This window comes from Sarcophilus harrisii, chromosome 1 (assembly GCF_902635505.1).
Source record: "Sarcophilus harrisii chromosome 1, mSarHar1.11, whole genome shotgun sequence".
NCBI classification, from domain to species: domain Eukaryota; kingdom Metazoa; phylum Chordata; class Mammalia; order Dasyuromorphia; family Dasyuridae; genus Sarcophilus; species Sarcophilus harrisii.
Window position 1 is genome coordinate 675,879,407 of NC_045426.1, and position 23,604 is coordinate 675,903,010.

At 44.1% G+C, this 23,604-nt stretch overlaps 1 protein-coding gene across 1 annotated transcript in view; it reads right to left on the minus strand.

Moving 5' to 3' along the window:
- MMP17 (matrix metallopeptidase 17) overlaps positions 1-23,604 on the minus strand; it is a 70,535-nt gene that overhangs the window by 19,855 nt on the left and 27,076 nt on the right. The window contains exons 7-10 of the mRNA XM_031948390.1: positions 17,115-17,247; positions 8,551-8,677; positions 1,702-1,985; positions 610-786 (exon numbers count right to left, since the gene is read on the minus strand). Coding sequence (XP_031804250.1) covers positions 610-786; positions 1,702-1,985; positions 8,551-8,677; positions 17,115-17,247 — 721 coding nt within the window. The remainder of the gene's footprint in view (positions 1-609; positions 787-1,701; positions 1,986-8,550; positions 8,678-17,114; positions 17,248-23,604) is intronic.

Below are 23,604 nucleotides of genomic sequence, written 5' to 3' on the forward strand. Positions count from 1 at the left end.
TGCCAACTGTCCTTTGATTCTGGCAGCTGATGCTCCCTTTATTGTCATGAAATTGAATACAAGTCCTTGGTCCCCGCTGGAACACTTTTTTCACTACCTGGCTAGTAGCTCATCAACAAGGATGAATGATGAGCTGGCTGGTGTGAGTTCTGCCCTGCGTGGAATCCACCTAGCTTCTGACTCAGAACCCTGCCCTCAGGCTCTGGGTATAAATTAGGAGCAGATGAGATTTTTGTCTTGGTCTCTATGCCTTGACCACTGACTCAACTACTTGTACTTGTTTTGGTTCTGGGGCTAAAGCCTTCCTTTGTATTCTTTCCCCTGCTTTTCTTTGAGATCTGCATCTGACTGAAACGAGTCATTAGGAAGATGAACCAGTCCAGTGGAATCACATGGTCCCATATCCTGTCTGCCATCACTCCTCTCCCTTCCCTCTCTCCCCTCCAAGTCTGAGGCTACAAAGCCTCCCCTGGGTTTCAGCCTCAGATGGGAAGTGGGGAGACTATGAAAGGTTGAGAAGCCAGAAGATACAGTGTGTTGGGGTGTGTGTGGGTAGGACGTGAGGGCAGCAAAAGAGAGGGAAGAGTCAGGGCCGGGTGCAAAGCTCACCATACAGTTGCCAGATGCGAACTTTGTCCTCATAGGGCAGGTCATATTTCAGGGGGTCGCCCACAGGACCCTGATAATAGGGTCTCATGATGGACTGTATGGCTGAGATGTGGGTGAGCCCAATGGCATGGCCAAACTCGTGGACAGCCACAGCAAAGAGATCCGTCCCATGAGCATCTGAAGAAACATGAAAATACCTGTTAGTTCTGAGACCAGGCCAGAATGGGGCTGAAGGGTCCCTGGTAGCCAGATCATCTGTTCCAAGCCCAGGCTTTTGGATGTACATGCAGAAAGAGCTTCAGAGCTTAGCACAGTGTCTGGTGTATAATGAGCACTTAACAAATGTTTATTGATTGACTGATTGATTGAAGAGACTCAGGGGACTCTCTGGGATGTACCTTCAACTTCTCTAGCTTGAATCTTGATTGCCCAGAGGATACTACAGAACTCTGTTTCTGGATCCCTTGCAGGATTTCTTCTCCCATCAGTCCTACCCCAGACATCGCATCGCCGCTATCGATCCCATCAATATCTCTATTTCCCAACAGTACATTCTCAGGGGCCCTGGCTTTTGCTGTTGGCCCATTTACCGTGCGCTTATAAGAACTACCAGGCTTTCTTATCTATGCTGTATCCAAAGCCTTCTCTCTGTGTTGTCTCCTAATGAGAACGTGAGGTCTTTGGAAGCAGGGATCGTTTAGTTTGCTATTTATATTTTCACTGCTCATTTACAGGGCCTGACACATCTTAAGTGCTTAAAATATGTTTTTCAATTCCTTTCCTTGCCTGTGTGAACATGAATTTACAGAGGTGGTGAAAGAATATGGGTGTATTTTAAATTTATAGGCAGATGTGTGTCTGGCAAAAGGCAACAAAATGGAAACGAAGGAGGTTTTTTGGGCCCGTTGTGGGCTTCCTTAAGCATGTGGGCTAAGTATGGGGAACCAGGGTTCCCGGTATAAATGGCGCAAACATAGGCTTTCTTATGCCTTATGGAGTTACTATGGATTCCTCGGGACTATGAGGGATCCATGTGGCCTCTTCAGATTATAGAGGTAGATTTGGGATCCCTGAGCTACAGTTGCTCCTTACCTGAGGATCGGAAAGTCCAGGCTTCATCATCATCAAAGTGAGTATCTCCAGCAGTGTGGTGATCTCCGGGAAAGAAGGCATGGGCCACGGTGCCCCCAGGGCCATCGAAGGGGTACCCATCGTTGTGGTCTGCTTTGGAGAAGTCAATCTGGATGTCGGCGTTGCTCCCCGCTACCTCGTGGAAGTTGAGCGGCGTGATGTCACTCCACACCTTTAGGGCATAGTACATGAGTGCCCGGACTGTGTCCCGGCCCAGGGAGGAATCCCGTGGGAATGTACGGACCCTATTAGAGAGCAGAGAGTGGGCAAAGCCTGAGTACAATTTGCTTCTGACCTGATCTTACCCAAGTCAGAGGGGCTAAAGCCACAGTGAAGGGGTTTCACTCCCTTAAAGCAAAACTATTGACCTCTCTTGGCTTTGCATGTCAGGGTAGGGACCCTGTTACCTCCTCATTCTCTCTCCTTTCCCATATCAGGAATGTAATGTGGAGAATTCTAACTGTCCACTCTTGGGAAGGTGCTGTCTCAGGAGGTAGTGGGTTCCCCTCACTGGAAACCTTCAAACAAGAGTTGGTGTTGGATGACTTCCTCCTCTCCATACTGTGTTTGTTTGTTTGTTTTTAATAATAGGTTTTGATTTTTCAAAATACATGCAAAGATAGTTTTCAACATTCACCCTTGCAAAATCTTCTGTTCCAATTTTTTCCCCTTCCTCCCCTAGGCAGCAAGTAATCCTAAATAGGTTAAATGTGCAATTCTTCTAAACATATTTCCACATTTATCATGCTGTGCAAGAAAAATAAGATCCAAAAGGGAAAAAAAATGAGAAAGAAAAAGACAAGCAAGCAAACAACAACAAAAAGGTGAAAACACTATGTTGTGATCCGCATTCAATCCCCATAGTCCTTTCTCTAGGTGCAGGTGGCTCTCTCCATCACAAGTCTATTGGAACTGACCTGAATCACATCATCGTTGAAAAGAACCGTGTCTATCAAAATTGATCATTGGATGACAAATTGTTGGATGTATGATAAAAGGAATTAAGAAATAGCAAGGTATAGGACATAAGACACTAGACTTTATATGAGGAAGACCTGAGTTAATCTTTTTTTTTTTTTTTTTTTTGAGGCAATTGGGGTTAAGTGACTTGTCCAGGGTCACACACAGCCAGGAGATGTTAAGTATCTGATTCAAATTTGAACTCGGGTCCTCCTGACTTCAGGGCTGGTGCTCTATCCACTGCGCCACCTAGCTGCCTCACCTGGGTTAAATTTTGATTCAGATATATACTAGTGACTTTGGACAAGTCACTTAAAGAAAAAAACCTCACTGTGCCTCGGTTTTCTTATCTGTAAATGGAGGAAGGGGCTGAGCTTGAAGGTTTTTGAGACATTTATCTCTGAAGTTTATCATTTATTCATGAATTCTAGGTCAGCTACAGGTTAGACTAGATAGCTTCCCCAGTCTCTTTCCAACTATAAGACTGTTTCATACTAGCTTAGAAATTGCAGATCCTATGGGGTGACCAAGTAGTGGTAGAGTGAAGACCAGAGTTCAAATGTGACCTCAGACACTAATCTAGCGTGTTACCCTGAGCAAGTCACTTAACTGTTTGCCTCAATTTCCTCATCCATAAAATTAGAGAAAATGGCAGACCACTTCATTATCCCTGCCAAGAAAACCCCAAAGCGGGTCATGAAGAGTCAGACAGGACTGAACAACAACAAAAGATTTAGAGCAAAATGGGATTTTAAATGTCATCTGGTCCAAATCCCCTTGAGGAAATTGAGGTCCAGGGAGGTATGTGATGTGCCCAACATCAAATTAGTAGTAAGAGGCAGAGGGAGGATTCAAACTCGGGTCCTCTCACTCCAAATCAAGGACTATTTCCACTATATCATGTTGTCTCATGGGAATGCTGAATCAGATGTGTGCCATGGACAGAACCAGGGACAATAGAACACAGTTTCAAATGTAAGGAAACACTTGGAGCGGTCCCCAGGCAGAGCTGCTGTGTCTGGAGGAAGTGATTCCCTTTGTCTGGAAGTCTTCCAGCAGAGACTGATGACCACTTCTCAAGGGAAGGTTGTGGAAGGGATTGGGATTCAAGTGCAGTTTGTCTTGGGCAGTGGCTGAGGAGTCTTCCAGCTCTGACAGGCTGTGATGCTGGGACAGAGAAATCTCCAGATGCCATAAATGCCCCCCAAAGTTTCTCCTCAAATATGGGAGGGAGGGGAGAGAAAAGGGGCTCAGGGAATCGGGGTATGCAGGAGGTGTGGAAGAGGACCCTGGAGAAATTGGGTCATTTAGACTCAAGATAAGATGGTTTCTTTTAATATTATATAATCAAAATGATTCATTTTACATTTCATAATTCTCGCTGCATCTTGTTTGGGCCCAAGTTCTTCTCTCCCCTATAACGGAGTGTTTACCATCTCGGGGATGGGAGAGAGCTGAAGAGGGAGGGAGCCCTAGAATTCCATAGAATCTGGAATTCAAAACTTAAAAAAATGTTAGAAATTGTTTTAATGTGTGACTGGGGGGAAAGATCAAACATTATTTTTAAAAAATGGAAAAAAAAGAGAAAGATGATTTCTAAAGTTCCTTTCATCCTTATTAATCTATGAGACCCAGATTTCTTGCTAGTCTGGGTGTAAGCTTAGGAGGGATGAGTGGTACCCGAGGCTGGGATTGAGTCTTTATAGGGTTATTCATTGATCCTATTTTTCACAGAGGTGCTAGGGGAATGGACCCAAACTCAGATCCAGCTTCACCCCTGCTTAGTTCAACTTAAATGGGAGATGGGAGTCCCTGATGGAGACTCTAGGGCTCTCCTACTTGTGGCCCTATTCTAAGATTCACAGTCATTTTCAGGTCCTGCCCATTCTGTGGCAAGGGATAGTACCACTCATGAATATCTGTAACCCCAGAGCCTTCCATAGGGCACCACTTTCTTAAAAACTCTCCTGTTAACTGTGCCCAAAGGGCCATCAAACTGAGCATCCCTTTTGATCCCACAATGTCTCTTCTGAGGCTGCATCCCAAAGAGATCATAAAGGAGGGAAAGGGACGCACATGGTCTTCTCCTATTAGAATATAAGCTCTCTGAAGGCAGACACCATGTTTGTTTGCATTTGTCTGCTTAATGCCTGATACAGTATGTGATCTATAATGGGTTAATAAATGCTTATTCATTCTTTCTCTTCCTCGGAAGATCATAGGTTTAGAGTTGTGAGGGACCTTTAAGATCCCACCAATTTCAATTCAGTTTATGCTTGAGGAAATTGAAGGCAGAGAGGTGAGGTGATTCTCCCACATGGGTTGTAAAGGGCAGTCAGAAATTGAACTCAAATCTGGCCCTCTTTCGCTTGAACCAAAGGGGCTGAATTTCCATGATCTTAGGCAGTGACTAATTTTTTCTGTATTGGGAAAGGGCTTTTTTGAGCTAAGGGACTATTCCGGCCCAACTCTCCCATCGTACAGATGAAGAAATTGAGGTCATCACAAAGCAGGCTAGAGGATTTGAATCCAAATCCAGTGCTGAGCCTACTGCCCCAGGCTCCCTCCACAGAACAGGCTTCCTCTGATCCAGGGAGGGGTCAGATTCCCATTCTGTCAGAGCCCCCTTCCCCCTTCAGAGACTGATTCCTCCAGGTGGGAAGGGAATCAGGCCTTGCCTTAATAAGCTGCTTCCTGACACCTTTGGATGACTGCCGGTTCCATCCTTCCTCTGGCCTCCACTCAAAGTATTCCATTTCCAGATTAATTTAATGCAGCTTCACCTAATGAACGAATTGGCTTCCAAGGGCCTCAGCCAGGTCTTGTAGTCATCATTTGGCAGACACCATGAGAGGGCCATAGCCTGGGGGAGCCCGGGCTGGGAAGGCGGGTATCTTCAAAGGTCTGAGGCCTGGGGAGACTGGGAGGAAAGGGGCTCAAGGGGCTATTTTGAACCTCCAGACTGGCTAATCTATAAAAAGATTATAGGATGGTGTGTTGGGTCTTGAGGAAGGAGGCAGTGGAATCTAGATGGCGGGAGAATTGAGTTTATTTGAGGCTAAGCTGGGCCTGTTTTCCAAAAAAGGACTGCAGAGGAGGGGATTTGGAGGACGTCTGGGGTCATTCCCTTTCTCCCCTCACTTCCCCCAGCTGAAACCGTATTCAAAGTCTGTATTAGCTTCTTCCTGTCCCAAGTCACCAAGGGAAAAAATTAGGTCCAGATTTTCCAAGACAAGTTTCACCTGCCCCAAATACCTCCTAATCCATTATTATAGACATAAGGAGCCAGATCTACACACACACACACACACACACACACACACACACACACTGTTATTCAGTCATTCAATCAACATTTATTAAGCTAACTCACAAGCAGAGATCATTATGCAAGGTATATTTGGGTTGCAGGGAGATGCAGATGAAATGGGAGCCTTGCCCAGGCTGGAGATAAGATGCAAAAACAGATACAGAATCCCAGAGTCTTAGTGTTGAAAGGGTTGTCGATCAATAGATATCAGACAGTCTATCACTACATATTTATCATGGCCTAGCTCTGGGCCTGGTGTTGGGGCCAGGGGATGGGGACACGGAAGCAAAGGTGAGATAGTCCTCGAGCTCAAGAATCTCCTCTATATTCTACCTAACATGTATTTATTTGTTTAAATAATAGTTTTTGATTTTCAAAATATTGCAAAAATGGTTTTCAACAGTCACCTTGCAAAACCTTGTGCTGCAAATTTTTCTCCCTCCCTTCCTTAGACAGCAAGCAATCCAATGTATTGACATGTATTTATTATTCAGCTTTTGCCTAAAAGCTTCTGATAATGATAAGCAACTAGGTGGTGTATTGGATAGGGCACTGGACCTGAGTTCAAATCTGCTCTCAGATGTAACCCTGCTAGGTGACTCTGATTTTCTGTCTGTCTCAGTTGTCCCATTTGCTAAACGGGCATAAGAATGGCAGCATCTACCTCTCAGGAGTGTCGTGAAGACGAAATAGGATAATATTTGTAATTTGTTGTTCAGTTGTATCCAACTCTCTGTGACTTGGCAAAGGTACTGGAATGGCTTTCCCTCTCCTCATTTTACAGATGAGGAAACTGAGGCAAATAGGGTCAAATGACATAACTAGTAGGTAGCTTCCTGATTCCAGCTCCAATTCTCTATCCATTGAACCACCTAGCTGCCTTAATATTTGTAAAATGCTTTGTTGGTCTTAAAGTGTCACATAAACACTAGCCATTAATGAAAGGGAACTTTTAGACTTCTCATTCCACTTTGGGTAGTTCTTACCACTAGGAAGAACTGACATCAAGCTTACATTTGGCTCTGGGTCCCTTCCCTTCCTTGAGTCTCCAAGCCTAAACCTTCCTCCATGGGACATTTTCCAAATCTTTGAAGACAGATCCTTTCAGTAGGAATCATTGAATAATAAATGAACAAATAAACTTATTAAAGGCCTACTAAGAGTCAGACACAGTGGGTGTAAGTAGGGAGAATATGAAGCAGGAGATGAGTCAGTTCCTGCCCTCAAATAGCTGACATTATAATAGGGAATAGAGACAGACATTACAATGAGATCATCTATCCAGAGCTGGAAGAGATTCACAAGGTCATTCAGTTCTGTCTCCTCATTTTACAGGCAAGAAAAATGAGACCCAAGGTCAAATAGAGAATAGAACAGGTAGAATTTGAACCCTGAACCTCAGATTCCAGAATTGGCTTTATCTCTGTTGTATTACAGAAAAAAATCAGAAGAATGGTACCTGTGAAGTTAAAAATGAGAATATTTGATACTAGTGGGTGGTCAACAGGGCCTCAGATTGCACAGTGATCAAGGAGGATAAAGACTTTAAAAAATCCCCAAACTTCTGCATTTCTTGGGTTTTTGGTGACCTTTGAGAGAGCTGTTTCAGGACAATGGTGAATGAAATGGGTTGAGGAGAAAGTGAGGAAGAGGAGGTATTGGGTGTAAAAAAGTATTGCCAGTGAAGGGAAAGGAGAGAGCTGGGGTGTTAGCTGAATGGGATCAAGGGAAGGATTTTTTTTTTCAAGGACTGGAGAAACTTCAGCGTGTTTGTAGGCAGAGAGGAAGGAGTCAGGAGAGATTGGATATGTCGGAAGGATGGATGGCCCAATGTCTTGAAAGAGGAGGGAGCGAGGGAGGGAGATAGCAGTTACAAGACAGAGAGATCCGTCTTGATGAGAAATCTCTTAGTTTGTGACTGGAAGGAAGGGGAGAAAGGATACTGAGAAGGTTTGAGGGATGGAAGAACGAGGGAGATGGATGCCTTCAGGCTGAGGCGGGACAATTGGAAGGGCTTGGTGGTGGAGGGTTTGAGGAAAGAGATGGGTGGATAGATGCACCCAGAGACACACAGGTAGGGATGTGGCTTAACACGTACTCAGTAAGGACATCATTAGGGACATGCACTTGTAGGGACGCTGATGATAAAAATAATAACGACCACAATGATAATGATAGCTTGTAATTAACATTTATATGCTACCTACTATGTGCTAATCATTTTACAGATACCATCTTACTTGATCCTTATAATAATCATGGGAGGTAGGTGCTATTGTTATTTTCTAATAGTTTTACAGGTGAGGAAACTGAGACAAAGGTTAGATTACTTGCCCGGGGTCACCGGTATCAGAGGCTGGATTTGAACTCGCGTTTAGTGCGCTATCCATTGCACCATTGCCAGAACATGCCGACCCATGGATACCACCGGCCCCAGATGTGAGTGGCCCTGGAAGGCGGTGGGGACCGTAAAGGACCCCCGGTCACCCTGCTGGGGCTGAGGCCTCTGCCTTGGGGAGAGGAGCTTGGGACGCACATACCTCCAGGACAGATTTCTCTTGTTCCATTTGGTTAGGGCAGGGGTAGTCCGCTTCCTCCGGGCCCCAGGTACAGCCAGGTCTGGTAGAGAACAGCGTGGTGTCTTCATCAGCTTGAGGGTTGCCTCATCTATGTGGAAGGCAGTGGGGAGGGGAGCAGAGGTCAGGAGCCCAGGCAGTCCCCCAGGTGGCTCTTTTTACCCAACATGGGCTTGAGGGTCCTTTCCCCAGCCTCTTAGCTCTTGCCTCCTTCCCCCATCCTGAGCATCCTCCCTCTGTCCTAGAGGAGATCCTGATATTCCATCCCTTATGCTTGCACATCTGGGGATGATGTCTCTATCTGGTACATATGTGTCTAAGGCAGGCCTTAGGATGGGGCCGGATCCTCCCCTCTGTGCCTCCAGGGGCATCCTGGTGAGCTTCTGGTGAGCTTCCCCAGCCCTGTCCAGTCAAAATGACCCTAGGAGACCCTAGGAGAAGAGCTGGTTCTACAGGCCACGGCCTTCCTCATCACTTCCCTCATTTTCTTTTTTCCTAAAGCAATTGGGGGTAAGTGACTTGCCCAGGATCACACAGGTAGGAAATGACCAGATTTGAACTCGGGTCCTCCTGACTTCAGGGCCGGTGCGCTATCCACTGCACCATCTAGCTGCCCCAACTTCCCTCATTTTATTGGGGAGGAAAATAAGAATGGCCTTGCTCAGGGACGCACAAGTCAGAAATGGCAGAGCTGGAATTTGAACTCTGGTCTTCTAAATGAAAAGAAAACTAATATTTCTAAAGTGCTTTAAAGTAAATTCCCATCACTGCCAGGAAGATTCTCTTGACATTTTAAAGAAGGAGAAATCAGGGCCCAAGAGATTAAGTGACTTGCCCATCGTTACCCAGAAAGTCCTTATTAGAGTTAGTATTTGAATCCAGTGACTCCGGGTCCAAGCCTTCTCTCCACTACGTAAAGTTGCCTCACCTGGACTCAATGTCCTTTCCATTCCCTCCCCCAGGAGCGGAGCAGCTCCTGGAAAGCAGGGCCCCCTGCACTGACGGCTGGCTGCCCTTGGTCCACATCTTGGGCCCCCTCTCCCTAGCCCCCTGCCCCTCTGCTTTCTCAATCACCCCAAATTTGTGGGGAAGATCAAAGCCAGGCAGGGCAGGGGTTCATGTTGAGCACTTATGGCAATCATTTCCTAAAGATCTATGGTGAGAAAATATTAACAAAAGCCAGCGGAATGCAACTTTTAAAGCAAATTAATTAAAAGATACGATTTACAAGAAGCAGGGTAATGAACTTTTCCCTCTCTCATCTTTGCAGATGCCCAACAGCAAATCAGGAGGCACTGAACCGTGGCTGAGGCTGCTCCTCCTGGAGCTTGGGATAAGTTTGGAGGAAAAGAAAAAGATTTAATTAGCAATCTGCTGGGCTCCTGGATCTGGGGATGGAGTGGGATCAGGCATCAAAATCTGGGGTGAACAAACCCTGAATCCTAGATTTACACCTACAAGGGACCTTTATTTACAAAGGGAAACTGAGGCTCATAAAGGTTATACCATCATGAGAGTGAATAGTTAGCACTGATGTGTCACTTTTAAGTTTGCAAGGCATTTTACTAATATAATTTTTTTTTTAAATTTTGGAAATAACCTTATTACCCTCATTTTATGGCAGGTAGAGGTAAAGACTTGCCCAGTAGTGTACAACTAACTAGGAAGTGTTCTGAATCTGGATTTGAACTCAGTACATCCCAACTCTGAGCCGAGAGCTATATTAAAAACTCCACCACCTGGCTATATTATAGATATATAACTGGAAAGGATCTGAGGTCACTGAGTCCAACCCTCCTTACTTACAGAGAACAAAATAGAGGTTCAAGGGGCTGCTAGGGCTCCTGGAGTCCAGAGGATCTGAGTTCAAATCCAGTTTCAGACTGTGTGACCCTGGGCAAGTCACTTAACCCTTAGTTTCCTCTTCCCTTTCCCCTCAAAAAAACCATCAAGGTTCTTGCAGGTCAGAAGAGCATAAATTTAAAGTTGAAGAGAACCTCAGAGGTCATTTCTTCTTATTTTGCAGAAATTTAAAGTTAAGGCCCAGGGTGATGAGTGACTCCCCCTGATGATCATGTAGGTAATAAGTGGTCCTGCAGTTCCCAGGGGAAGCTCAAAATCTGGGCAGAATTATAAAACCATGGATTTTTCATTATTATTGAGATTATTCATATTGTTTCTTCCTTTTTCTTTTATAGAGGAGAACATCTAGGGGAAATGACCCAAACAGGATAATACAGGACTAAAGGGAGGGATGGCCTAGGGTGGAGAGAGGAGTTGGAAAGCAACACAAGGGTTAGAGAGAGCCTTGGACTGGGAGCCTAGAACTCTGAATCTAATACTGTCTGCTGCTCATCCGTGGCAGTGGGCCAGTCATACAACTTCTTGGAACCTCATTTAACTTCATCTGTCAAATGGGTACAATAATGCTCAACATGACTCTTTCAGGGATGTTGTAAGGAAAAAGGCTTTAAGGTAAACTGTCATTTTTATTTATAGGACTGGCTTCATTATTATTCAAGGACCTGCCTTTTCTCTAGAGGAAAGCAGACTCAGCATTTACTTAGAGAAATTATTTTCTCCAGGTTCTGCTACATGGGTAGGAAGTATCTCAATCACAAGCCTGCCTTCCTACCCTCCAGCAAATCCAAAGCTTTCTATGGGCACAGTAGGTCAAGAAACACTGGGCTGGTGGGCGATCCTTGGGAAGCACCAGAAATCCTGTTTGATTTTGTGCCGGGAGAGACCCGAGTTTGAATCTTGCCTTTGGCACTTACTTATGAGCTCTGTGACGTTGGGGTAGTGACTGTACTTCCCAGAACCTTTGTTCACTCTTTTATTTAAGTCAATTTTTTTTCTATTGTGTCTGATTCTTTGTTCCATTTCTTGGCAAAGATACTGGGATGATTTGCCATTTCCTTCTCCGGCTCATTTTAGAGATGAGAAAACCGAGGTAAATAGGGTCACACAGCAAGTAAGTGTCTGAGGCCAGATTTGAACTCAGGAAGATGAGCCTTCCCGACTCCAGCCATCCACTATGGCGCCCGCTCATCCATAAAATGGTGATAAAAATGCCAGTGGTACCCACCTCTGGTGGCTGAGGGGAGGCTTGATGAGATGGTAATGTATGGAGGGGACTTTTCACCTTTCATGCACTACGTGGAGAGAGACTATTTTTATTCCATCAGCGGATGCACTCACGGCCCTGCCAGGAGGGAGGGCAGGAAGAGCCCCTAGTCTTGTTCTGAAGAGGTCTGAAGCACAGTGAGCAAAGCTACAGAGGAAGACGGGCTCCATCTGAAGGACGACACCTTATTTCAAGCTAATAAAGTTGTCAGACTCCTGGTGAGCAGAGAGCCTTGGAGAAAATCAATGGGTCCCTGAGGACATTCAGAGGAAAAGAACATCCCTATCTATAAACACAGACTTCACCTCGAAGTATATCTCAATATCTGTCGATATTTCTTTACATAAATTGAGATGAATGACTCTTTGATAGATTCATCAGACTGATTCATAGAGCCTTTGAGCAGGGACTTTAAAGGTCATTCAGTCCAATAGTCTCATTTTACAGATGGAGAAACTGAGGCCCAGAAAGGAGAAGGGACATTTTCAAGTTCACAAAGAATTGAGTGGTTTGTGTTTCTCCCTCCATCCTTCTCCCTCCCTCCTTTCCTTCCTTCCTTTTTCCATCCCTCCCTTCCTTCCCTAATTCCTTCTTTCCTTCCCTCCCTTCTTTCATTTCTTCCTTCCTTCTTATCTTTTCCTTATTCCTTCTTTCTTCCTTCTCCTTCCTTCCCTTTCTCCCTGAACCACAATTGCCTTCTGATGTGGTAAAGTGGTGTATATCTCAACCCTCCTTATACCTTGGGTTCCTGGCTGGTCTACAAACAAAAGGCTCCATCTCTTGATTCTGGACATCCTCTCCATCTGTCCTCTATGCCTTGGTTAACTCTCCCTTCTCCACTCTGTCTATTGAACTCACTGGATTCCTTCAAGTCCCAACTAAAATCCAGCTCCTAAAGGAAATTTCTAACCCCTCTTTTTTTTTTTTAAATTATAACTTTTTATTGACAGAGCCCATGCCTGGGTAATTTTTTTTACAACATTATCCCTTGCACTCACTTTTGTTCCGACTTTTCCCTTCCCTCCCTCCACCCCCTCCCCCAGATGGCAGCCAGTCTTATATATATTAAACATGTCTCTAACCCCTGTTAATTCCAGTCCCTTCCCTCTGTTAACTGTTACCTACTTATCCTGTATATAACTTGCTTGCACATATTTATTTACATGTTGTCTCCCCCATTAGGTTTTACGCTTCTTGAGGGCAGGGACTAGCTTTTGGCTCCTTTTGTATCCCCAGGGCTTAGCTTAGCACACAAAATGAGTCACTTTAAGAAATATTTACTAATTGATTGGGATGAAACTGAAAATATTAAGAAACAATATTTTCCTTTAAAACTAGTTTCCAGACTCCTGAGAAATGCCTCTTAGAAAGGTGTGTGATAATCAAAACATAAGGGGGAAAGACCCTTTGTTAGGCGAATGGATTAAGGGGAATAACCAAATTTAATCCTGCTCTGGTTCACATCATGGCCTCCCCATCCACCCAAAGTACTCAGGGGAACTCTTCTCCACTGAAGAAAGGTTAAGATACTGGTGGAGGGAAGGCGATTTCTTTGTGTCACTCCAGGGCAAGAACAGAGGTCTGGGACTTGGTTGCTTAATTCTGGAATGTCAACCCAAAGATATCTTTTCCTTGATCAAGATCCTCAGATATGTTATCTGAAATCTTGATTCAGAGAAAATAATGTCAGAGGGCACGAGGTACTACGTCATTCTGGAGATGTGTTCTAACAAGCTCAAAATGAGCTGAAAAGCAATGATAAATTAAATGAATGGGTAGCTATGTGGCTCGGTGGATAGAGTGTCAAGCCTGGAGTCAAAAAAAATCTGAGCTCAAATCCAGTTTCAGAAACTCATCAGCTGTGTGACTCTGGTGGAAACACTTAAGCCTGCTTACCTTAGTTTCCTCATCTGTAAAATGAGCTGGAGAATAAATGGCAAACCACTCTACTGTCTTTCCCAAGAAAACCCCAAATGGGTCATGAAGAGTTAAGATAGAACAACAAGAAAAAAACAAAACACTGAACAACAATAACACTAAGCAAAATTCATAAGGAGTGTGAACTAAGAGAGTTCACATTTATCTATATTACACTATTTTTGTTTAATGCATTTTACCTCAATTTTGTCTCTAGATACTACCATGAGTCTGTTTGTTTCAGCTGCAGTGACATCAATGCAGTGACCTTAATAATCTTGTTGTTTATTTATTTCAGTTATAACCCCATTTGGAGTTTTCTTGGAAAAGGTATTGGAGTGGTTTGTCATTTTCTTTTCCAGTTCATTTTACAGATGGAGAAACTGAGATAAATTTGGGCTAAGTGACTTATCTAAGGTCACACAGCTAATTCGTGTCTAAGAGCAGTTTTGAACTCAGGAAGATGAGTTTTTCTGACTCCAAGCCCAGTGTTCTATCCACTTCGACACTGAGCGGTCTTCATTTTTCTAGGTAGCAACAGTCATTTATCTTCCACTAACTGGGACACTTCCTGAAGATAGCTTTTTCAGAAACACCAGTATCGTAGACGAGGGGTGGGTTTATGTATTATTATGGGGCAACGTCAACTCTGGGGTTGAATTGTCTTGGATTACAAATTGCATTGCTACAGAACTAGAAAAAAATCTTATTTGTACTAAAATGATAATGGTCTTACACTAAAAAACTATACTTTAAGCATGTGAAGTTGGGATCCTTTGTGATGCATATGTACACATATATCTTTTTTAAAAAGCTTTTTATTTTCAAAACACACACATAGATAGTTTTCAGTATTCACCCCTGCAAAATCTTGTGTTCCAAATTATTTTCCCTCTCCTTCTCCCCACCCCCTCTCCTAGATGGCAAGTAATCCAATATATATAAATCTTTTGAAATATTGAAAGGAACACAGTACTTTATAGTCTTTATCATATCATGTTTTTAAAAATATTAAATATATTCCTGTTTATCTTTCTATGTTCTGTAGCTGTAAGAAGTGTTTCAAAAATATGTGAATGTATACAATAATAGTAAATGGTGTGATGCTGCATTGTGCAAAAATATGTGTTATATGTTCAATTTTGTTTGTGTGAGGAAAAATATTTAGAGCAGCTGAGGTAGCTTTGCCAATGGGGCACAAGTCCGGCAGGCCCTGGCAAGCTGGGAAGCTTCCAGCACGGCCTGAGAAGTAACTTGGCTAAGGGCAGAGGGCTCCACACCAGAGGCTGCCAGCCAAGTACTATTTTGTGTGTATGTGTGTGGGTGTGAGAGAGAGAAAGAGAGAGAGAGAGAGAGAGACAGAGAGACAGAGAGACAGAGAGATAGACACACACACAGAGAGACAGACAGAAAGAGACTGAGAGACAGAGAGAGACAGAGAGAGAGACAGAGACAGAGAGAGAGGAGAGACAGAGAAAGAGAAAGAGGGAGGGAAAGAAGGAGAGAGAGAGAAAGACAGTGGGAGAGGGAGACAGAGAGGAGAGGGAGAGGGAGAGGGAAGGAGGGAAAGAGGGAAAGAAGGAGAGAGAGAGAGAAAGACAGTGGGAGAGGGAGATAGATAGGGAGAGGGAGAGAGAGAGGGAAAGAAAGAGAGGTTGCTTATAAAAATAGCTAAGGCCTGGAGAGGTTGGGAGTTTTGCTAGTAAAGAAAGTGCTTGAATTGTTGAAGACCTTCTTGGGATCCTGGATCTGAAATTGGAAAGGACTTCAGTCTATCTAGATCAATTCTCTTGCTTTACAGATAAAGAAACTGAAGTCTAGAAGTGAAGTATCTTGTCTGCTGTCACCCAGGCAGTAAGTGACAGTCAGGATTTGAATCCAGGGCTTCTGTCTCCAGAATCTTTAGATTATACGGGTCTGCCTGTGAGCTCTTGTGGTTGCTAAAGAAATCGAGGTGGACTGTGATGCTACATGTGCTGTTCTTCACACCTAAGATGTGTCTGGAGTGGGAATCTCCATCTCTGCTGGGGCTGCTGTGGGGGTGTAGAAGGGGGCACTGTGGCAAGGGCCGGGAGCCTGGAGGGGGTGGAGTGAAGAGTCCAGGGCCTTGCCTCCTTGGGGTGCACCGGAGGGAAAAGAGGCCCTTTCTTGCTTTCTTGGCTGGGTACCCAGCCTGCCTCAGTTAAAAGTCCGGGCTGGTTGCGGGGGGAGGCAGGGGACCAAGGCAGCAGGAGGTAATGAGCTGCTCAAGACCAGTCCGATTCCTTTGTCTCATAAATAATGATAATTAACAGTGTTCAGGGAGGGCAGCATGTGGGAGGAGGGACTTGAAGTTAGTCTTTAGTGAGAGGTAACTCTCCCCTTTCTAGCATCCTCTTCCTCCAGAGGAGGCTGGGCCCTCTTGCCAGTGGCCCTACTTAGCCTGGAGTTTTCTGTCTCACACTTATGTGTAAATTAGTCAGTCAGTCCACAAGCACTTATTAATCTCTCACTATCTTTGAGATACTGTGCTGATTTTTAAGTGCCTACTCTTAGCTAAAGGGTTAAATGCTTCACAGCTATTTCGCTTGATCATCATAATCATCCTGGGAGATAAACACTATTATTATCCCCTTTTCACAGATGAGAAAACTGATGGAGACAGAGATCAAATGACTTGTCCAGGGTCATATAGCTAGAAATTATCTCAGGCTGGGTTTAAACTACGTTCTTCCCAACTCCATGCCTAGAGCTTTGTTCGCTCTGCACCCGGGTCAAAGTGCTGAAAATCCAGAGAAAGACTTAAAATACAGTCCCTCGTGTATACATATATTGTATTTAACTTATTCTTTAAATATTTAACATGTATTGGTCAGCCTGCCATCTGGGGGAGGGGATGGGGAGAAGGAGGGGACAAATTGGAACAAAAGTTTTTGCAATTGTCGATGCTGAAAAATTACCCATGCATATAACTTGTAAATAAAAAGCTATAATAAAAAAATAAAATAAAATGCAGTCCCTGCCCTCACAAAGCTCATATTCCAAGAGATCACACATTAGGACCAAAGTCAGTCTTCTGGGCCTTGAATTGGCTACGCTGTGACTGAGGGGCACAATCTAATGTATTAGGAAACCTGGTACAGTGGAAAGAATACATTCCCTCAAATCAGCGGATCCAGGTTCCAATCTCATTTCTAACGCTTGCTCCTTGTGTGAAGTTGAGGGAAATTCTTTTTTCGGCTTCCCGCTACATAAAAGGGGAGCATGGGACTGGATGGCCTCTGGGGTCCCTTCCTGCTCTTTATCCCATATTCTGGAAAGTCCCACAACAGTTCCAGCCTTTGAGCTGCCCCCTGCGGGTAGTTATGGGCTCCTGGACGCTGGGATGTGTGTGGGAAGGACACACGTGAGATGTCAGTCTGGGCTCTTTGTGAGCCTCCCAGGCCTCCTTTTCCCATCTCCGGCTCCCGTCCCCAGCCCCGGGCCCAGCCCCGGTGCTACTGACCAAGGACACCGGTGGCCTCCAGGCCTCCGAATCGCTGCATGGCTGCAATGGCCTTGGCCAGCTCCTCCTGGGTCTGCAGCTGCCCTGTCACGGGGTCCGGCGGGGGCAGGTAACCGAACCGACTCAGCCACTCCTGTGGAAGAGGAGAAAGGGGCAGATAAGGCAGGGCCGGGTCTGGAGCCGCTCCCCGGCTGAATGGGACTGGTCGGTCACTGCCGGCACTCTGGTGACCTTCATGCATTACTATGCTGACAGCTAATTTCCCAGCCAGCTGCAAAGTGCCCTGGATAATGGGAACAGAGAGGAGGAAATGTTGGATTATGTGCTGGAGACCTGCTCATTTATCTTCCCCGGGGCTGGCTCCCAGCTGCAGCCCGATCCATTATGGGGGGATGATTGGAGCCCCCACGGGAGGGGACTCTAAATGTAACTCCCCACATCCTACCCACAGGAAGCTCAGACCCAGCGCTGGCCGTGGAGCAAAAGCTCGGCCGTTCTCTCTGATTCTGGCCTAGCCCCCCGCGTCCTCCAGCTCTCCCGACTGCGGGTTCTGCTCCCAAACACAATTCTCTCCCTCCCCAGTCTCTTGACCAGACGTGTCAGATCCCAATAGAAACAGGGGCCATTAAACTATGCATATGGAGGCCTGGTTGCCGCATGTTGTAATCCAAGTTGTCCATTTTGCCTTCCATAATATGTTTTCTAGTTTTTCTTTGGTCATAAATTGGTAGATTATCCTTGGTCTCCTCATTTACTTATGGTACCACTCTTTATGCCCAAATCATGCACCCATTTTGACTTTATTTTGGTATGGGGGGTGAGATGTAGGTCTACACTGAGTTTCTGACATGATTTTCCAGCCTTCCCAGCAATTTTTGTCAAATAGTGAGTTCTTATCCCAGAAGCTGGAGTTTTGGGGTTTATCAAATACTAGATTACTATTGGTTGCTGCATATTGACTTAGAAAACCACATATGAACTTTATCTTCTACTGGCTCATTTATTTTGGTAAATATTTCCCATAATCTAGTTAGGGAGCGTTGCTGGTTTTGTGGTTTGACATCTCTGCCCCAGACTATCCTCCCACATTCTTGACCACCCCAACCGTACAATAATAATGATAGTTTACATTTATTTAGAACTCAAAGGCTTACAAAACACTACACGTGTGATTTCACTTTATGCTTAAAACATTCCTGGAAGGTAGATGCTTTCATTATCCACACTTTACAAATGAGGGAATTATGGCTCGGAAAAAGTGATGTTACTTGCATAGCTAGGAAGTGCTTTTCCTCTGATATTCCTAAATCTGTCCTGTTTCATCATGCTCAGCTAGTCAGCCAAATGGCACAATGGATAAAGGTCTGGATATGGAGTCAGGAAGACCTCAGTTCATGAAGGGCTTATTTTACTTTTAATTTTGGCAAGGCAATTGGGATTAGCGCTACTGAGTGTTAAGTATGTGAAGTCAAATTTGAACTCAGGTCCTCCTGACTCCAACACTGGGGCTCTATCTACTGTGCCATCTGGCTGCCCCCATGGAGAGCTTTAAAAGCCAGAGAATTTTATATTTGATTCTGGATGTAATAAGGAACCATTAGAATTTATTGAATAGAAGCGTGTTATGTGTGTGTGTGTGTGTGTGTGTGTGTGTGTGAGAGAGAGAGAGAGAGAGAGAGAGAGAGACAGAGAGAGAAAGAGAGAGACAAATAGGGAGAGACAGAGACAAAGTAACAGAGAAGAGAGAGAAAAGGACGGAAGAAGGGAGAGAGGGGGAAGAGAGAGAGACAGAGAGACAGAGACAGACAGAGACAGAGAGACAGAGAGGAGATAGAGAGAAGGAGAGAGGAAGGGAGAGAGGAAGGAGACAGAGAGTCAAAGAGACAGAGACAGAGACAGAGAGGAGAGGGAGAGAGAAAGAGAGAGAGACAGAGAAATACAGAGACAGAGAGAGACAGAGAGGAGATAGAGAGGACAAGAGTAAGGGAGAGAGGGGAAGAGAGAGAGACAGAGAGACAGAGACAGAGAGAGGGATCAAGGTATACTTGAAGGATGTTTTAAAGGGCGAATTGGAATTAACAGATCTTGGCGGCAGATTGGATCTGAGGAGATGGGGTAAGAGAGAGAGTCAGGATTGTAAGCTTGGGTGATTTGGAGAATGGTGGGGCTCTCTGCAATAACAGGGAAGTTAGGAAGAAGGAACAGTTTAAGAGGAAACATTAATTAGCCTAATTTTGTACATGTTGATTTTAAGACATCTATGGGACATCCAGTTTGAGATGACCAATGGGAAGGAAGGAAACAAACATTTGTTAAGTGACTACTGTATACTAGTGATTACATTATACCAATTGCTTTATTAAGCAAGTATTGTGCTAAGCAACAAGGATACCATCAAAAGCAAAAAACAAGACAGTCCCTGAATTCAATGGCGTTACATTCTAATGGGAGAATATGATGGGAGGAGGGGAGAAAATAACTGGAAGCCAAGAATAATAGGGCCAACTAATTGGAAATGAAAGCCTGGACATACAGAGAGAGAGACTAGGGCTAGATAAGGAGATGTAAGAATAATCTGCAAAATCCAGAGAAAGAACTATGGACACTGAATGTAGATCAAAGCATAGTATCTTCACCTTTTTTGTTGTTGTTGTTGTTGTTGTTTGTTCTCTTGTTTTTTTTTTTTCCTTTCTCATGTTTTTTCCCTTTTATTTATTTTTTCTTTTGCAGCATGACAGATATGAAAATACGTTTAGAAGAATTGCACATGTTTAACTTATATGGGATTGCTTGCTGTCAGGAGCAGGGAAGGGGAGGAGAGAGAGAGGAAAATTTGGAACACAAGGTTTTGCAAAGATGAATATTGAAAACTATCTTTGCATTTACTTGGAAAAACAAAGCGCCATATTTTAAAATAAGAGTAAAAAAGAATTATCTGCATAGAGATGATCATTGAATCAAGCTGAAGAAATCTCAAGAAAACTAGTCCAGTGTTGGGTTTCTTAAACTTTTTCCATTTGTGACTTATTTTTGCCAGAAAATTTTTTACTCGACCCCAGATATATAGATTTCCAAATCAAACATTTACTGATAATAAATCATAAAGAAATTTATTTTAAAACAACTCTTTGGTATACATATAATTTTACCATTTATTAAAGACCAAAGCAAATTTGCATACTGATGAGATGGATGTGCTTGTTTATTTTTACATAAAAAATAAATCTTGGCAGAATATTGGATACCTTTTACTGTTGTCATATTTTTCACAATCCCCGCATTCAATTACTCGACCCTAAATGAGGTTGTGACCTCCAGTTTAACATGCTTTGGTCTAGAGGGAAAAAGAAGATGGACCAGGACAGATCCCTACAGTATGTGTAAGATATATGCAAAGTAGATACAAGGTAAAGTTAGAAGAGAAAGCAGGTAGCCTGGATGCTGAGCCCTATCCCTACTTCCAACAGAAATGATGATTCTAGACTGGACTTGTGATTTCATCCATAGAGAAAGCTCTCTCTATTCCTGTCTATACCCTCTCTCCTGAGATCATAAATGAACTGGCTTGATTTCAGCCAGACTATCTTTCTGAGAGTTCAAATCCAGCCTCAGACATTTACTAGTTGTATGACTCTGGGAAAATCCCTTAACCTTGTTTGCCTCAGTTTCCTCATTTGTAAAATAAGCTGGAGAAGGAAATGGTATCTTTACATAGAAAACTTCAATTGGAGTCACAAAGAGTTAGATGTGACTGAAAATGACTGAAGAACAACCACAAACTCTCATACAGAGAATGCTGTCTTGGGTACTGAGTCAGTCAATGTATCACAGGAAGGATCTGAATCCAGAACTTCCTCCTTTTGAGGTCAGTTCTTTATGTACTCCCCCACTTGGTTTCTGAGATCACCTTCACCATCAACATCACAGCTCTCATTTTACAGCAGGTACTGTACTAAGGCAAAAACAGAATCCCCATCCTCAGAGAGCTTGAAGCTTAATGGGGAAGATACTTCCATTATGTTCCCACAAGATATAGACAGACAGAGTAAGCTGGAGATAATGAACAGAGGGAAGATGTTAGCATTTAGGCAACAGAAAGGAAGGAATTAAATTTACTTTCTCTTCATATGAATAATGAATTTTATAATAAATCACTATTTTAACCTAACCCCTTTGTTTTGCCTTTCTTTACTTCAGATCACGTGCAAGGACAGCCACTAAGACAGAGTCTCTCAGACCCCTGACAGACCAAGAGATCAGGTAGTCTCTGTTTTCCCCCTCGCTTCCTGAAATACAACACTCTGCTCCAAAATGAGTGGCTGACTGGTTATGAAGCTAATATGACCTTGTGTTTCTTCCCTACAAAAAGCATGTGTGAAAAATGGTTCATGTTTGGAAGCCCTCAGCCCATAGAGACACTCTCTATCTTTGTGCCAACTGATGCTTCTCCCTGCCTTAGCTAGTAACCATGGATGTAATAAAATCCTTTTTATTGTTCTTCATTCTTTCCGTAGTCTCTTTGTGACCCAATTTAGGGTCTTCTTAGCAAAGGTACTGGAATGGTTTGTCCTTTCCTTCTTTGGCTCATTTTACAGATAAGGAAACTGAGGCAAACTTGGTAAGTGACTTGCTTAGGGTCACACAGCTATTACGTTTCTGAGGCCAAATTTGAAGCCTGATCTTTCTGTCTTCAGATGAAGCATTCGATCTGCTGCACTACCTAGCTGTCCATTATATAAATAACTAAATAAATAAACAAACAAATATATATATATATATATATATATATATATGTACCTGACATATTCTAAATTGTAATGTGGTAGATTTTCTTTCTGTAACAAACATCATATGAATGTTAGTTATTATTATTCATTTCCACCCCTCTCAATTTTTCTCCTGGCCAGACACCCCTAATTCCCTGAAGAAGGCCTGTTTCAAGTTGACTATTCTCTGAAAGCTACATCCTAGAGAGATTGAGCGATTGATACGGCTAGCTAGGAAGTGTCAGAGCCACAAATGGAACCTGGGTCTTTTGACCCTTCCTTTTTATGTCAACCCAGAACTGAATTCCAGGGCATCTAGCTTATAGGTCAGGCCCTAACAGTGTAGTTCTGGCTCTGATGCCTTTCTACCCTCTGTCCAGATGTAGGCTGGGTTGGAGGCAGGGGACTGCCACGGGAAGGCTGGAATGGGAGGTGGGGTTGGGAAAAAATGTTGAAAATCTGAGGCCCAGGGAAGGGAGGGAGAAAGGGAGGGAGCTGGAGAGACGCCGAGGGGAAATCGATCCGATCTGGGCCATTACTTTGATTGAACTGGAGAAGGCTGGCTTTAAATCATATAACTAGAATCAGGCCATAGAATTTTTATCCCCCACAACCCCCCTTCTCCCAAGGGAGGGGGGCTCCTTAGGCTTGGGGACAAAGGCCCTTTGAATCTCCCTGAGCCTGCAGAGCTCTGTTTCAGAGATGGCAAAGACCCAAGGGGCCTACTCTGGGCTACACTGGCTGGTGGTTGGACTGGCTAGAAGCTGAAGCATGGATCTCTCCAAGTTCCTTCCAGACACAGAAGATTAGCATCCTATTTCTCCTCTTCACAGGACCCCATGCAGAGAATTTTTCAAAGCTAACCCAAGGGTCCCCAAGTAGGAAAGAACAGAATTTCCCTTTCCCTCACCCTCCAAATCCCATTTCCCTCAGCTGGCCAAAAGTCCAGGAACTCTTTCACATGAAGAAAACCCGAGACTGGGTCCTTTGGACCCGCTCACTGAGATTCAAGGTGTAACAGGTATGGAAACGGGCTTCACAAGAGCAGGGAGTAAAGGGATCTTAGAAGCCATCTAGGGTAGACCTTTCATTTTATCCACTGTGGAAATTGAGGCTCAAGGTACATGCCCAAGGATACACAGGCTGAGCCCTGATTCCTGGGTCTTTTGACTCCAAATTCATGGAGGTCCTTTCCTTCCCTTCCGTAGGTAAGGATCACAGAGTTCTGATAGCTCAGAACAGAGACTCAGGATCAAGGAGTGGATGCTACAAAGGATCCAAGTTAGGCTCATTGTCAGCAAACCTTTTTCATAACGAGGGGTGTCCAATGGTGGAATGTGTTGTCTCAGAATTTGGGGGCTTGGAGTCTTCTAGCTGCAGCTCCTTGGGATGCCCAGAGTTTTTTTTCCTAACTTGGATCGTCTGAGACAGAAGGAGGTGAATATGAGAGAGAGAGAGAGAGAGAGAGAGAGAGAGAGACAGAGAGACAGAGAAAGAGGGAGAGACAGAGAGACAGAGAGATAGAGAGACAGAGACAGAGACAGAGAGAGGGGGAGAGAGAAAGGAATAGGAGGAGGAGGAGAGAGAGGAAAGAGAGAGAGTGTGGTGGGAGGAGACCCCAGGTGGAGGAGAGAAGGTCAGAGAGATGTGCCCAAAAAACACTTTCCTTGCCCATCCAGGGATTTTCCAAAAGCAAAGCTAAGAGTGTAAAAAATTTAGCTTCT